Below are 16,505 nucleotides of genomic sequence, written 5' to 3'. Positions count from 1 at the left end.
TTTCTCATTTTTCATATGTTGGCAGGCTGGATCCCCTTATAGCTTGGCCCAAATTTGTCACAAAACTGGAGTCCTTAGCTGTGCCCTGCTCACCCTAGTGTCACTCGGTCCTGTAGAATCGCCTTGCTCGGTGGCATGTGACAGTTCACACTCCCACACCGAGGCACCCAAGAGGAAAGGAGCTGAAGCCGATGTTAAAAAGACCAGGAGCATTTTTTATCTTAGATGACAAACGTAGAAAAGTCAGAAGGTGGCTCCAATCCAACGCAGCACCTGCCGTGAGTGTGGTACAATCATCTGGTATCAGTGGAGAGACGAGTGCCGGCTGCAGGGCGGCAGAGATAAGGCAACAGACAGAAGGTGGAGGGTCTCAAGGAGGCTCACTTGGATCCCCTCCTTTTGGGTCTCTGACCCTGTGCTTTCTCCTTCCCCCTCCTTGCGTTGAAAAATAGTCATACTTCAACACAGCAAACTTGGCAGGTGATGCTTTGCTTCCGGAGTGTTAAGTCAACTCCTACGAATGCACAGGTGGTACAATCTGAAAAACAGAGGAGCCCTATATTTGCTTCTGTTGATTTGATGTTTGCTTTTCACCTTGGGCTGCAGCACTGCTGCCCCACTTTACCTCCTGGCCTCTACCTCACACAGCCTTACCTTTTGGCTGTTACTCTGCTCTTTTTAGCTTTTCTTTTCGTGGCACAATTGCTCTGCGAATGTAAGGCAACACCAGCAGTAACGTGAAGAACAAGACGTGGCCGAAGAAATAAATAGACCTGTACACCTGTAAAGAGAAAGAGAAAGGCAGTGCTGGGGATCAGCAACCAGCTTTGAACCAGGAGAGGGGGAACACAGGAGAGGGGGGTGGAGGGAACAGGGTTGACCATGTGGGGTCATCCCTTTGTGGCTACTAAGTACCTTCATCCATTTGTCCCAGGTGAAAAGGCAGAATGGCACCAGGGAGTAACCCATGAACATCCAGTGGTTAGTCTGCTGCAGCACGTAGAAGATGGGCCGCAAGACAGTGATGGAGGCCAGAGTGCTTAGGAGAGGACTGTCCCGAACAAGGTTCATGGCCTAATTTAAAGAAAAAAAGCCAGAATTCTCAATAGTTTGATGTCCTCTGACTGTATGTGCCAGTTCTGGGGGCAAAGTTCTCAATCCAGCTGTGTAAAATGTGTTTTAGTAAACAGCTAGTTTAAAAAAAAAAAACCCAGCTAACTACCCTGTCCTGGCCAAAGTTTTAATTAAGAAAATACATTTTAATAAGGAATATTGTTTTCTCAGTACTAGGAGATTAACAAAGACATTCAGCTCATGTGTTTGTCCTCCAGTCTTTCCAGCTGCCAAGCACTTCAGCTGCCCTCGGCTCATATGCCAAGTTTTCCACTTTTCTCCCTGTCAGCTTCTGCAGTATATTTATGGTTTGCCCACGCAGAAGGCAGCAACCTACTGAACTCCTGAGAACAAAACCCTGCCATGCTTGAAAACCAATTCCAAAGTGAGCAGCTATTTTTCATATTTAGCGCAAGTAAAGCCTTCAGCGTGGCACTTTCCAGACTCAGACCTAACACAGGCCCCCCAGTTCTGCTAAGTCAGACAAAGCCCACCTGTCTTTCCACGATGACTATAAGCAACTCCATCTGAAAGCACACCAGGTAGCCAGAGTGTAGGCCATGCCAAATGGCCAGGAAGAACAAGGCCAGTGCCTGTGACAGCAGTTTGTTGCCCAGGAACTTCAAGCGCTTGAAGATGTAGCTAGAGCAGAAAAGAAACAAAGTGCTTCCAGGTTGTTGTCTGCCCTCTCCTGGCTGTGTTAGGGATGAAGGGCCCAGGGGACCTGATGCCTTTGCACACCCCATGGTGGCAGGGAACAGCATGACCAGGGCAAAACCTACATCAAAACAGTCTTAAAGAAATCCCAGCTATAAGGGGGAAAAGGGGGTCATTAAATACAACTTAGCTGTGTGTCCCAGCAGGTGCTGAACCAAAGCCCATCTGAGTTTGGTGTGGGGAACACCAAGAGAGCCATGATGCAGGAAACAGCTGTCAGAGCAGCTCTGTGGCTGGCTGAGCAGGCAGGCAGCCCCAAGGGCTCGCTGTAGTCCCATTCTAGTCTCTGCTGCCATCAACTGCTTGCCTTTATTAATGAACTGCCCTTCCAAGTGAATTAAAAGGTCTCTCTAACCCAGTAACTCAATAACCTGTTTCTAAGGGCACACAGCAAAACATGGGAAAAGGTGCACAAACTGAAAACTGGCAGATTCTTCCTCTAATGCTCCTGCTTAGCCTAAGGTCTTGGTTCTGCTGACAGAACAGAACTAACACATTATAGAAGAAAAATTTTGTCCTGCTCACCGGGCCACCCAAGCATTGGTGTTGATGTTGAAAGAAGCAATGGTCCCTGTGAACAAAGGTGTTGTCTCATACAGCCAGACCTTCATGTTGGCACAGGCATTCCACAAAGGCTTTCCATTCTGGTCTTTCCCATTGTACCCCAGACCAACAAGGATGCAGACACCTTCCTATCAAAAAATGCACAAGAAAGATGAAAATGTTGCCCTTCTTTTGCTGGAGAATCAGAGCTGAGGAAGTGCTGACTCTCACTGTGTTGAGAGCATCACTAGAGATGGAACAAACAGATTAAAAATGGCCTTTTAGTTAGCTAGCCTTTGCTAATTTAAAGCAAGCTGAACTGACCTGCACTGATCTCCAGATTTTTGGATTTCTTCCATTTAGTGCTAAGTCCAAGAGGCTTGGACCTTTATTCATTTGTCTTTTGCTTCTGGAATGACATCTAGACTCACCGTAACAAGCCAGCAAGTTACGTATTTGTAGAGTATAATCTTCCCCCAGATCAATATGTAACCACAGCGGAACCAGAAAGGCTTCTCCTGCAGAGGTAAGAGTGAAACAGAGTGAAAACAAAACCTGGAGTAGAGTGGCCATGATGACACAAGGTAAATGGGATCTCATCACTGTCTTTTGTTTTAATCTGATGTAAGTGTTGAGACATATGGACTGGGCTGCCAGGTTTATGCAGACTTACACAACATTCTCCTTTCTCTGATAATACTTGCCTGTACTGGAATAGGTAGAGTTTGGGAAGACTCTGGCATTAGCATAATCAAAATGCTTGCTGATAATCTGATGGTAGGAATTATTTTTTATGACTTTTCCAAGAACCTCAAAGATTATGGCAACCTTACAAGTTAATCTAGTAAAATTCTTTGCACATAATGGTTAAATGGAAAGAGGTCATACGTATGTTAGGTTTCCAAAACCAACAGTAGCACTTAAGATCAATTATCTATTTGTAAAAGTTTTCATTTGTTTCAGTTCTGCTTAACACATTCCTGTTCTGCATCAGATGGAATCGACAGGACAGGTAGTGAAGCCAAATCAGCAGTGGACTAGTTGCCGACATATTTTTAAACTGAGGCAAAAATAAAAAAAGAAATTAAAAAATAACTCCACTCTTGTAGATCCAGTGTCCACCAGAGAAATGGAATTCTTCCACAACCCACAAGGCCAAGTGAATACGTACCATGTAGTCATCTGAGGTGAGGTATTCATCAGAGATGTACAGGCTTGACAAGGTGTAGGTTACTAGAAACAAGAGACCCAGGCTCAGGCGCTTGAGAGCAGGCACAAAACTGAGAAAAATATGAAGGTCAAATAAATGCCTTGGAAAGAGTCCATCAAATTCATAGTTTTTAAAGCAGAGGAGGAGAGGAGGAGGTAGGGGAGACAGCGATGGGGAGTCACCACATTCCACTGCAGCAGCTGCCTCCATTTGGAGGGATGGGATGCAAACATCACCAGGTTGGAAGCGAGTCTGTACTAGAGATGTCAAATGGTTGTTGATGTTAGTGCCCTGGGACATTAAGCAGAGTTACCAGCAACTTTTGAAAGACTGCCTTGTCTCATAAATCATTTCTGGTCACAGTGTTTCTGTGTCCAGGTGAGAAGGCAGTCTGCTGCAGGGAAGATGGAGAATTCAGCATTCTAGGATTGTAGGAAGGGGAGAAGCCAAGCAGCTTTTTATTACCTATTGGGTCTCTGGCCTGGAACGTCAGTCATCTCACCCCTTGCCAGTTTCTGATAGTCTGTCATGGAGAATTGAGGCCCAACCATGAAGGCACCATAGAAATAGGAGAATCCTGAGACCTCCAGCAAGGTAGGAACCCCCCGAACAGCAAATCGCCGCTGCTCAGGACTCAGGAACTCCTGCACCAAAGGGATTGGCATTAACATCATCCCAGGGGTTTCATACCAGCTCTGGATGTTATGTCCTCACCCTGCCTCCTTACTGCTTTCAGTTCATGCTCCCCATGGACATGAAAACTTTTACACTTTGTACTTCGTGTCCATTCCTCTCCTCAGCCCTCTCTATCCCCACGCCCTCCAGACAGCAACAAGATCCAGTGGTTGAGACCAGCTGCACAGATCTCTATCCCAAATAAGCTCCAAACATGGAAGGGATCTACTGACATGAATCCCTGGCAGCAGACAGGCATAGTAGGAGCACTGTATTTGACCTATTCCAGTCCCTGACTGCAATTTCAAGTACTCTTCCATTGTGCTACAATTACTACTTCTTGATGCAAAAATTGTCTTTGTATACTTGAAGCTTCAGCTCAGAAAGTTTCAGCTTGACCTCATTTTCCTGCAGTCAGCAGTGATTCCATGCATGCTACTGACTTGCTCAGGCTCAAATAGGAGATGGGGAATGCAGGTACTTGAAGCAGGATTGAGGGACTGGAGGATGTGTAGTGCCCTCTCCTACCTGCTGTGCTGTGCAACTTCTCTGTTTCATCTGAGCTAAAACCAAGGTCCTAACAAATGGTAAAGGGCAACCATTGACAAGGACATGGCAAGACTCGTCAAAGGAAAGGAAGATGGGAACTGAGATCCAGTACTGACTGTCTGCAAGTTAAAGGTACACTACCCACAGAACACAGAGCATTCAGGGATTGGGAATCTAAAGCAATAGATTTGGAGGAAGGAGATGGTGGGGAATTTGGAAGGGTCAGAGTAATATTCTGACATAACTGAAACACCTTCTGTCCATCTCTAATCACGACTGTCTCTATTCCAAATTATTTTGTTCCACTCTAGAATTCAATGCCCCCAAACACTCACAGAGGCTCCCCTCTCAGCTGTGTCTTTTACCTAACAATGCAGCTTGCTAACTCACATCCTTTGAACTTGATTTTCTGATCTCTAGCTCACTGGGACAGCATGGAATGACGGAGAAATGGTTTCTGACTCACCGGATCTTTTCCTCCATCATAGTAATCAATGGCCAGACCTAGAGGTGAGAAACAGTGACTTGAAGCCATGGGATGAGGCACAGCTTGCAGATTGCAAGAGAGAGAAGAGAGGTGTCACTCACCAATCAACTTAAGTGTCAAGACACAATGTGGCATTGTCCACTTGATGTCATAATGCTCTGTGGCTGTGAAGTAATATCCAGCCATAAGGTATGTCTGAAAGAAACCATTGTTTGGGTTATTCAAACTAATTCCTCCAGCTGGTTTTGATCTGCCTCCACTTTTCCACCCACAGTTGCTACTAAAGTGCAAAACTGAACAGAGGGCTCTCTTCTACAAACCCAGGGAATAAGAAAGAGGGTTTACCATCTGAAACAGGAAAGTGGTGATGACGGCAGTGATTGTGCGACCCATTAGTCTCAGTATGAGGAACTGGATTAGGACACATATCAGGGAATGAAGAAACTGTGTCCCTGTGGGCAGGAAAAAGGGACATAAGAAATAGAAATTACATTTATAGGTCCCAAATCGCAGCATGCTCTAAGCCAGGCAGCTCTCCCTTCCCAAACTCAGCTTACCAAAATTGAAGTAAGCAATTGAGAGTCCTGTGAATACATTGTAGAGATGAATGAGGTAGGCCTCCTTCTGGAAGAGGAAATAGCGCTGGAACAAGGCAAAAGGATATCCTGAGTAGAGATTAAAAAAAAAAAAAAAAGAAGAAGAGTTGTAAATAAGTTTAGATAAGTATTTGTCATGAACCAAACTATAGCTTTTTTGAACATGTCATTAGGAACAAGGAACATGTACTTTACATGATATATTATCAACACAGGGCATGGTGTTAATTCCTGATACTGTATTTGCATATTGGGAGACAGATTCCAGATTACTCTGTACAGAAGAAAATACTTTAACAGGAACATAATTATCGCAAAACTGACATTGAAGTGCAAAAAAATTACAGGATTACAGTTTCTGGCCTCATTTAATATATGAGATGGATAATGCCGAAATACGTGAATCACACTTTAGCCTCTGATTCACTTCCAAATTCTGTGACAAATACAGTGAACATGGCAAGAAGCTAGATAAAAAAAAAAAGGGGTGGGGAGAAGGGAGAAACCTTATGGTTAATACCATTACAGTGTCCAAAAAAACCTCAGTTCCACTCCCACCTCAATGAGTTCTTTCAGCTCTAATTTCAGAGCTCCTCAGGTGACCTCCATAAGATATTCTTGCTTTTCTAACTCTGCAACTTTGGATTTGCATCTGATTTGTGAACTGCTGGGTACAAAAAGCTGTAACTAAAATCCACTGGTACTACGCATGTGGTATTTTTGGAAAAAAGAAAAATCAGTCAGAAGCATTTCATATGGAACAGCTAAGAAAAGTTGAAGGAGTTTTTTCCTTGCATTTTCTGCGAGGTAACTCCTAGTCTGCGTTAGGAATGCCTCCAGATTGTTCATCTGTGGCTCAAGTGAGAAGCAAACATTTGTAAAGCACTCTGGTAGTGCAGTGAAAAGCGGCACACAGAACACACACGATTCAATTAAATTTGGTTGTCTAGGTGAGTTTCACAAAGCATGCAATAAACATTGCCACATAGTAGACAGTAAATGTAATATCTCTTAATACACAGTGGCACAGGAAACATTAGTTGCCATTAGCGTTTCTAAAGGCATGTGCACAAGGTGCTGAACTGGAATACCAGAAGCCGCTTTAATTCTGGCATTTTGTAACTTTATTGCTTTATTTTGCAAGCCTGTGTGTTTCTCTTACCCTGCTCAAAAAAAGGGGAAATTCATCACGTACCACAATACTGGCATCCACACTACTTATCATCTTAGCTTGGAATGAGGAGCAGTGGATGGAGCTCTGCTACCTGCACTAATGGAGTAGTAGTAGCAGGAGGTGGTCATGTTTTATATGGAGCAGTAATAAAAGGTGATGAAATGCACATTCTGCCGAGAAGTGTATGATGGATGGAAGGCTTCCAATAAGCAAGGCCAAGTCTAGTCACTACTGTGAGAGGAAATGAGAAACTCTGTCACGTTATTTAAATACATGTCTGGCAGTCTGGCAGTGCTAACATGCTGGAGCCATTTTAAGGCTCTCTCCATCCCCACAAATCCCTTGGGAGGGAGCCTTGGAGTTGGGGACTTCGGGGCTCTTTTCTAGATCCTTTTGGGCTCACGTTCTACTGCATCCAGATGTGTACCTGCTGCCTCCTGAAACCGAACTGCTGGTCCCCATTTCCTCAGCCTCCTGCCACCCTTCTTACGGTTTTCCCTGCCTCCTTGCTGCTGTTCCTTCCTCCTTTTGTGTCCCACGCCACAGGCTGCTTTCTGGCCAGCCCCACATACCACGGCTCTCTGCTCCCAGAGCCTGGCAACCTCCCTTCTGCACATCCAGCCTGCTCTCCCTTCCAAAACAGCGGCTCCAAACTCCCCTATAAAATCCCGTGCCTCCCCAATAAAATCCCTTCCCACTCTTCCATGCTTTTTACACAGCCCACTGCTGTCCCATTCCCCCCCTCCACTGCTGCCCTGAACACCAGCAGAGGGGGGAAGAGGGAGTTGGCAAAGGGAGTTCATCACATGGGCTCTCTGGGGATACAGCAGTAACTGAAAGAGTTAGAGCAGTTCACATGATTTAAAAACAAAACAAAAGAAAAAAGTAGTATTTTCTACTGGCCTTTTAGTCAGAAACATACAAATGGGGATTTTGTTTGTTTACCAGCCAAATCTTCCTGGTGAAGTTTAATAAACATAGGAAGAAGTGGCTTTGAGAAATGGAAAGTGGTAAAAAATATGAAGTTTTACCATCAGATTAGATCAAAAAATTAAAAGATGAGGTTTACTGAGGAAAAACGTTTCACCCTTCTGAGCAAAGGGCAGAAAAATCAGATCAGAAACACAGGCAAAGCACCATTTATTGCTGTTCATCAATATGCATGGTTTAAAACCTTCATTTTAAAGGGTCTCCCACTCTCTTAAAAATCACTAATATTTTGCAAAAGAGTCATTTTCTACCAATTTTTTCCCCCTCTAGCCATTTCTATAGGCATAATTAAAGTATGACTGAACATTATAATGTAACTAGTGTTCCTACTCTTCCAGAGACCTGTCTCACTTGTCAGCCGTGCTCCTTTTTAGCTCTGCACAGGAGATCATGTCATGGTTTGGGTAATGCTGCTCTGAAGGAAAAAGAATTATGAATCCTTGCAAATAGAGAGTTACTAATAGTACACACTTCATCTACGTTTTTAGAAACTATAAACTTAAAGCCTGGTCTTGCACTATGTGGCTGCTGTTCCAGTTCAAAAGTCACAACATCAGCCTAAATTCTTCTGATATCCAGAGTAACTTGTTAGTACTCTGGACTGCAGTTTTGCTGCATCAGATAATTTTCTCAGTTTTACAACTGGGCCAGCTACATGCTGCAGATACAAACTTTAACCCTCAAACAGCAGTGGATACGGGGTACCAATGGTCATTCTGATGTGGCCCATGCCCTTTGGAACACTCATAAACTATCTATTAAAGAACAAACAATTTCTGTTGATAGCAACATCAGTTCTCCTGCCCCACCACCATGTCCCTGAAGCAGCCTGAATTAGCACAGCAGCTTTTGGAGTTATGATTGCCTTCTGGCAAGCTGGATGTCACCTTTGGATATGCCAGCAGCAGGATGCCATGCTGCTTTGCTTCTGCCATTCAGAGCACCAGGACAAGAGTCCTTGCTCCTTGCTGCCAAGAGGCTTTGCCCAGCAGCTCCCACTCTGCTGCCAAACTCCTCTTTCATAGCTCCCTAAGCAGAGTGGACCGAGCAGGAAAGCAGCTGTAAGACTCCTGGAGAAAACAGCAGGGAACTTCTGATCCAAACTCATTCTTCCCTATGCACCACGTGGTGAAAAACAGCCTGCACACAGAGTTGGGGTTTGCCTCTAGACACATTTTCTATAGAATGGAATAAGCAATTGACATTACTTTTATTTTTTTACTTCACAGAAAAAAGAGGATGATCTCTGGTTAAGAGAACCACACGGAAGGAAGGAAAGGACAAGCTCAGCTTCTTGGCCACAGCCATTTTGGAGAGTAATGGGCCACTGCACAAAGCCTAGGTTGTCCACAGACACAATAATCTAATTGAGCAAAAGATGTTAAATCATCAAGAAGGTGGATTAGGCAGGAGAAAAGTTATCTAATCTCAGGCAAAAATAGTGCTGTCAAGTTGGCCGTTTTCTGGACTGGGTCATTAGGATGCCTCTCTTTTTCCAGAGGCAAAGCTGCAAATAAGAACAGCAGAAACATTCTTTTCATCTCTGCTCCCTTTCCCCCCCCCCTTTTATATGCAGTAGCTCTATCTCATCTTCAAGCCAGTTCCTCTATTTTTCATCCTCTCCCTTTGCTGAACATTTAACTTCTCCTTTGTTAGCATCCAGCAAGGCAACTGTCTCCATTTTTTATAAGAATGGTAAAACTAAAAGGAATGGGACAACAGGAAAAAAAGAAGTGTTAAAGTACCAGCCTTACCTAATATTTTGACTTCAAAGTTATTTCTTTCTGTTTCTATCACTGCAAAAGTGCCACACCTTGTTTAACACTGGGTGCATAAGCATGAGTATTTTAATTCAGCTCAGGAGTTTACCTTGAAAGTCCACTCGTGGTGCTTTAGTTTGCATAACAGAAGAGTCTCAAAGCATGTGAACAGGGCTCCCTTCACATGAAACTGGAAACACACTCCAATTAATGGGTGATCAGTGTGTATCACCTGACTTGAGGTAAATCCATAGCAAATGCTCAAAACCCACAGACAAGTCTGCTCCATAGGTCTGCTCCTACTGCACCATTTTTCTTGCTTATGTAAACACAGGCAGTGTGCAGCATTACTCAACTCCCTCTATCTTTTTATTATTTAAGGAATAAGATGTGTTTGAGGTTAGGAGTTTAGACAAGGCAGCACGAGTGTTCCGCGACATCTGGTTTTATGACAGGGCAGTGCTGCCTCTTAAAACTTTTACCACCTTTTACCCATCAGAATCAGTTGTTCACGGGCTCTGCAATAAGGTTCCTGCTTGGCTGACCAGCTGGGGGCATGATTTGGGATAAGCCAGCAGCTTTGGGCGACAAGAAGAAGAATTTCACTGAGCCTAAAAGTCTTGAGGATGCAGGGAGCATGAAACAGAGCATGAAGAAGAGCATGTAGAAAAAAAACCCAAAAGACGAGAGGTAGAAGACGAGGAGGTAAGACAACTTGCAAGTGAAGCAGTAGGTTTGTGGCACCCATTGAGTAAGAATGTGTTACTTTCTGCAGGTCCCTGCTATGTCTATGGATGAAGGAACAGTTTCCCAATGCTTTTCCTGGCAGGTCTGGGTAAACCAGCAGGGTCATTTCTGGCTCAGGGCTGTAAATAGCATGTTGGCCTCTCTCCACATTATGCAGGTAGCTTGCAAGGCACTGTGTAATATTACAGTCAGATAAATAGCTTTAGTTCTTTGGGATTGTACAGCCATGCAAGAAACAGGAGCAACAGAAGCATTAAATACACACTGCCATAAGGCCTCCTGTATCCTGGTTTATGCTCTGAGCAGTGACAGCAGGAAAGAAATCTGTCCCCTCTCATGTGAGGACAGGAGCAGCAGCACAGAAATCCTGTTATCTCCTTCACACCACCGGAGCAGCTCCAGTGGGAACACTGGGCCCTGGACCTACTGAAGAGTGCAAGCTAGAGTTCATTTCTCAAAGACATTCTCATATGACTGACAGACATTGATGTACTGACATGCCACAATTTTTATTGTGGCAGGGTCCAGAACTCTGCTTCAGGTATTCCTGCTGTTGGTACTGCCGCCAAATTGCAGATTAATTTCTTCAAAGGTTGTCAATGCAAATTTTTACATGGGGGAAGTCTGCAGTAAGTTTTTCATCTTGTACAATGCAGGTAAGGGACTCTATTCTAGCTGTATTCTCTGCTTCAAAATTGCAGCATGTATAAGCCTGTCTCCAATTTAAATACAAAGCTGTGACTAAAATCCCCATAATTTGCTCAGCAATGTGCCTTTACTTGTTCACTGAAACAACGTAGAACTCTTTAGGACTACTCTAGTTTTAGTTCTTAAATATTCTTCCTTCCTCCTTTCTCCTTCTCTTGTTCTCTTCTGTATTATTTTTTTTTTTCAGTCATGTCAGAATGCCAAAGTTTAAAATTACTTCTTTTGGTTATTTCAGTTCATTACTAAGCAAACACTTACTCTGAATCAAAAGAGTAAATTCAAACTATTTTTTCAACAATAATTCAGCTTTCTTCAGAAATTAATGTAAGAAGTCGAAAAGTCTTTTGTGATCCTTCCTCTTTTTCAGAAGACTATTTTTATCAGTTTGTGGTGATCTTTTGAAAGTGAAACCCTAGAAACTGTTGTCACAGTAAAACTGCACAGTGTAGATGGGAAACTGCATCACAGAGGAAGAAACAAGAAATTTTAGTCCACCTTTAGAACCCTGCTTCACCCTCACGGCCTTGCTCTAAAATAATTCAGCAGTATTAGCTGCAGCCAACAAAAACAGTTTTCTTCCTGAATCTATGTAAACACCTGGAACGGAGGAAATGAAGGAAAAGCCATACCTAATGTCCTAATGCTACGTCTAGCTTTCAGAAATGCCTTTCATTTATACCCCATTATGCTATCCTATGAAGTGGTCATCAGCACTAGTTGCATTACCAATGGGATTAAAAGGATTGTAAACTAAGCTGCAATTAAACGAACATTTCTTTGTGTGAGGCTAAGGAACTCCTCTCTGCTCTTCCCTCATTTTACTCTGGAGTAGTGTCTGGCCCTTCCTTTTAAAGTAATGGTATAGGTATAATGCTTTACCACCCAGTGCTTAGCCATCCATTAAGCAGGAGAGCTGGAATCAGTCCCTCCTGCCTGAGTGGTTCAACCTACATGACCTGCAAGAGTGCCAAACTGCAGGCAAAGCTGTTTTGCATGCCCTGAAGCCTTCTGTCTGAAGTTATGCCTTCCACTGCATCTAATTAAAAGATACTGAACTAGGGAGAAAGGACAGGGAAAAGTACAGCTCCAGCCTCCTGGTTTGGTTTATCCATTTGAGGCATGCAGGGGAGAGATGTGAGTGGTTTTCTGGACCCTGATCCCCAGAATTTTAATACAAATTCTAAAGATCCATTGAGACTATGCAAAACAGAGAGTGGCCTACCTTGGGAAGAGACATTGTGGCATCTCAGCAGCTTATTGTCAACACTACACACGGAACATTTGTAACAGCGCACAGGAGTCTCATGCTTCCTTAATCTACAGACTGCAGCAGGCAGCTCTTATCATCATTACGACAATAATTATCTGCTGTTCATTTCAAAGAAGTGGTGCTGTTCACCCTTAAGACGCTGAGCAGGAAACACCCTCCCAACATCGTGTCCCAACTTACTGCTAGCAAGAAGCAACTCGGGGAGTACAATCGTGGTGCATTGTGCAGAGCCATCTCTCTGCTGTGTCTGCCTCCACACACACTTTCTAGGACCTTTTCTGCATCAGCGCTTGTTAGACTGGTCCCCTGGTTGATCCAGGTGACTAATGTCATAGTGAACTATCTGCTTTTTCTGGTTTAGGTTTCTGCCAAGCAAGTAAATTCAATGAGATCGCAATTAAAGGACCAGAGAGAGACGTGGGAGAAAGGCAAGCAGGACTTCTCTTGTTCAGCGGTGGGGAGCTGCTAGACTAATTAATGCTGGCTTGTGTGCACGTCCTGTGTGTTTCCTATTACTTCTTTTTTTTTTTTTTTTTTTTTTCTCTACAGAAGTTTGGTTTAACAAACTTCTACATTGAGTTCAAAACGATAGTTCAGTCTCCTGTATATACCCTTCCTAGGAGGAATGTTTTGCACAGTTTGATCTCACACATCATAAACTAAATCAGGCAGAAATAAGTCTGGTGCAGACTATGGTTATGAAGTGACACAGTTTTTCTTGCCTGCGTTCCCTTTAAAAATACTATACTTCTAGTTAGCCAAAGCAACTTTATTTTGACAGATGACACAGTAGTGGCTGTATCACTTCAAATATACTTCCAGGTTCAGAAGAAAGCTTGTATTTCTTTTCTGCTAGGTGACTACACTAGCAAATGCCTTCACAACCCAAAGTTTCCCCGAGCATCTGCAGAGATTTACACAGAGATAGCATGTACACATACACTTGAATTAATGTTTTGGGAGCTACAACCTCCCCCTCAATCGCCAGCCCACATCACAACTCCAGCCCTGCCTTAACCATTTCGCATGGAGCTCAAGCATCTCATGTTTACATAAGCGCAGGCACAGTGTGTTTTGCAACACGCTTCGCGCTGCAGGTGGAGCGCAGGACATCACCCCAGTTCTCCTGGCACTGAGCTGAAAGGTGTTGCTCGCCCTACCTGGTAGTGCCCGTGATGACACGCCACTCCTTCACAGTGCCACCACTGCCGCACACACAGGGGATGTCCCCGGGCAGTGACGACCCCTGCACTCGGACGGGGCGACACCGGAGGGGCTGAGGGGATTCCCGAGCGGACAGCCCTCCGGACACACGCTCACGGGGCACTGGATGCACACGCATCACCGGGCACTCACGGGACAACCGCAAACAAAGTTCCTGTGCCCGGGACACGGACCCAAATCGGGGTCTTTCGCAGGCACTCCCGGCTCCTCCTTGCCCCGCTCCCGCAGGCGGCCTGCCAGGACCGCACCCCGACGTCCCGCGGGGAAACGGAGCGCGCTCGCCCTCTGCACCGGGAGGGCCGGGGGCTGGTCCCGGGCAGCCGCTGTGGGCACTTCGCGAGCTGCCCGGGCGGGACGGGCGGTGCCGGTGGCGGCGGGATCTCTCCCGCCGGCTCGGCGCGCACACGTGGCCTGGCGCGGCGCTGGCACAGGTGCGGCTCCGCGCGGGAGAGGCGATGCCCGGCCCCGGCCCCCCGCGCAGCGCGGCACGGCGGCTGCGGCGGGGTCGCTCGTTCCCACGGCGGGCACGAAGCCCCGCCCGGGGCGCCAGCCGCGTCGCCCCCCGCCCTGACTTACCCATGAGAATGGACAGGATGAGGCGCAGCGCCTGCTCCGACGAGCCCAGGGCCTCGGCCAGCCCCGCCAGGCTCCAGGCGGACCCCGCCACCGCCATCTTCCCCGCCGGCCGCCCCGCCGGCCGGTCGCGCCCCGAACCCGGCAGCGGCACCAGCCACCGCGGCCCCCGCACCGCGCGCGGCCCCCTGCGCGCCCATTGGCTGCGGCGCGCCCGGCCCCGCCCCGCCGCGCCTGCGATTGGGCAGCGGTGGCAGCGGGGCAGGGCCCTGCGCGCACTAAGGCAAAGGTTACCCGCGAGTGGGCGGCGACGCGGGCTGGCCCCGCCGGCCAATGATTGGGGGAAGCGCCGCCGAGGGCGGGGCCGGGGGGCCCGTCGGGGGCGGGGCCGGAGTGGCGGGGCGGGGCGCGGCTCCCGATTGGCCGCGGCGGGACAGGAGAGCGGCGGGGCGGGCCGGGGGTTATTCGCGGACACGAGGCGCGCGCGGGGAAGGCGGGAGCGCGGGCGGCGCCTGGGCCGCGCTCTGGAGCCTCGGCCGAGGTCTGGGTGTGAGTCTGAGTGCCGCGCTGGGGCTGCCGCTGCCTCCTGGCTCGGCGTCCTAGATACTACCTGTGGCTTTGGCCTTGACCTCAGTCGTGGCCGCTGCCACAGCCCCGTGCCTGGTCTTGGCCTCGGCCTCAGTTTCAGTTCAGGGCACTGCTTGAGCTATCCCAACACTGCCAGCTCCCACTGCCCCAGTGGCTCCCAGAGGACAGAACCCCGGTGCTTGGCTCCTATGGCCCTGCCATATGATCGTAGGGATCTGCTCCCCATACAGGCGTTACGGCAGCCCTGTGCTCTCCCTGTGCCTCTGGCACCTGACTCGGTGTGCCACAGCAGCAGGCACAGTGCCAGTGATGCTCAGCTACAGGGTGAGGAGCTGTGGCCATAAAAGAACCCACAAGAAGTTCCACCTCCACGAGGAAGAACTTCTTTACATTGAGGGCAGCAGCGCACTGAACATGCTGTCAGGTTGTGGAGTTTCCCTCTCTGGAGACATTCAAAACTTGCGTGGATGCATTCCTGTGTCACCCGCTCTAAGTGACCCTGTCTTGGCAGGGAGGTTGGACTGGATGACCAGAGGATCCTTCCAACCCTAACAATTCTGGAATTCTGTGATTCTCCGGTCAGTCAGCAGCTGGGCCCACAGACTCCTCATAACCTATCTGCTGGATGACCCTGTTTTAGGTGTGTCCCTTTATGCAGCTGTCAATGTATGCATCCCAAGTTCTCAGCTGAAGTTTCAGGTGCAATGGATATGATCCTTTTCCCCTGTGTGTGTTACAATTTTCCTGCTCGCTTACTTGATTGGACAAACTCAGCTGAAGGAACAAACACGGTCTTACACAAAGGTTCACATAAAAAGGGACCTCTGGAGTTCTCTGATCCAAATCGCAGCTCACAAGCAGGACTCAAAGCTTGGGCCATTTGCTCAGGGCATTGCCTGGGTAATTGATGTACATTTTCATGATTGGAAAGCTCCCAGCTTTTCTGGGCTGCTGAACCAGTGCTGAATCATCCTCTTTATCCTGGTCCATCCTCCTTATCACTACCCTTTTGGCAGCAGCACCAGCACCTGTTAGATCCTATTTCTTGTCAAATCTGACTGGGAAAGGGACTGACTGGAAGCATGACCACATAGACCTCATTTACTTGGGAGACCAGACTAAAGACCTTGCCTCTCCTTGCCTTTCTCTTTCCCAGGCTGAACAAATCCAGATTTCTCAATAGCAAAGTTCTAATCACCTATCCAGTGGTCTCTTTCCATTTGGTTCATACTTCTTTTAAACTGGGGAGGGAGGAATTTGGTGAAGAAGGGGAGATCCTGGCCTTCTCCTCCAGAAGTCCCCTGAAGGCAGTGTAGGATGCAGAGTGGCAGGCCAAGATGTATAGCAAGGCTTTAAACACCCTTCTGAGTAGCTGACTCCTTCAGGTTAGACTTTGCAAACAGGTTGCTGTATTTGTCCACCCTAACTATTTTTTTGCCAAGTCCAAGGACTAGCTTTTCAAGGCATATCTAGCTCTCATTTCCACATTCAGTTGTGTGTTTACAGTGTTCAGACCACTTTCATAAGTAAATCAGAAGAAAATCACATAGAACTCTATGTAGCGTGATGACTGTCTGTCCC

At 46.8% G+C, this 16,505-nt stretch overlaps 1 protein-coding gene across 1 annotated transcript; it reads right to left on the bottom strand.

The window, feature by feature from the left end:
• Window positions 1–194: 194 nt before the first annotated feature.
• Window positions 195–14,536, bottom strand: LPCAT3 (lysophosphatidylcholine acyltransferase 3). The gene is given in 14 exon segments (XM_066341102.1): window positions 195–538; window positions 655–781; window positions 916–1,074; window positions 1,608–1,755; window positions 2,356–2,522; window positions 2,805–2,891; window positions 3,545–3,653; window positions 4,049–4,227; window positions 5,274–5,311; window positions 5,396–5,489; window positions 5,640–5,746; window positions 5,852–5,959; window positions 14,340–14,493; window positions 14,495–14,536. Coding segments are annotated over 13 exon segments (1,509 nt in total). The 3' UTR covers window positions 195–538; window positions 655–664.
• Window positions 14,537–16,505: the final 1,969 nt, after the last annotated feature.

This window comes from Sylvia atricapilla, chromosome 2, assembly GCF_009819655.1.
Source record: "Sylvia atricapilla isolate bSylAtr1 chromosome 2, bSylAtr1.pri, whole genome shotgun sequence".
Taxonomy (NCBI): domain Eukaryota; kingdom Metazoa; phylum Chordata; class Aves; order Passeriformes; family Sylviidae; genus Sylvia; species Sylvia atricapilla.
This window is presented reverse-complemented; position numbering and strand designations above follow the sequence as displayed.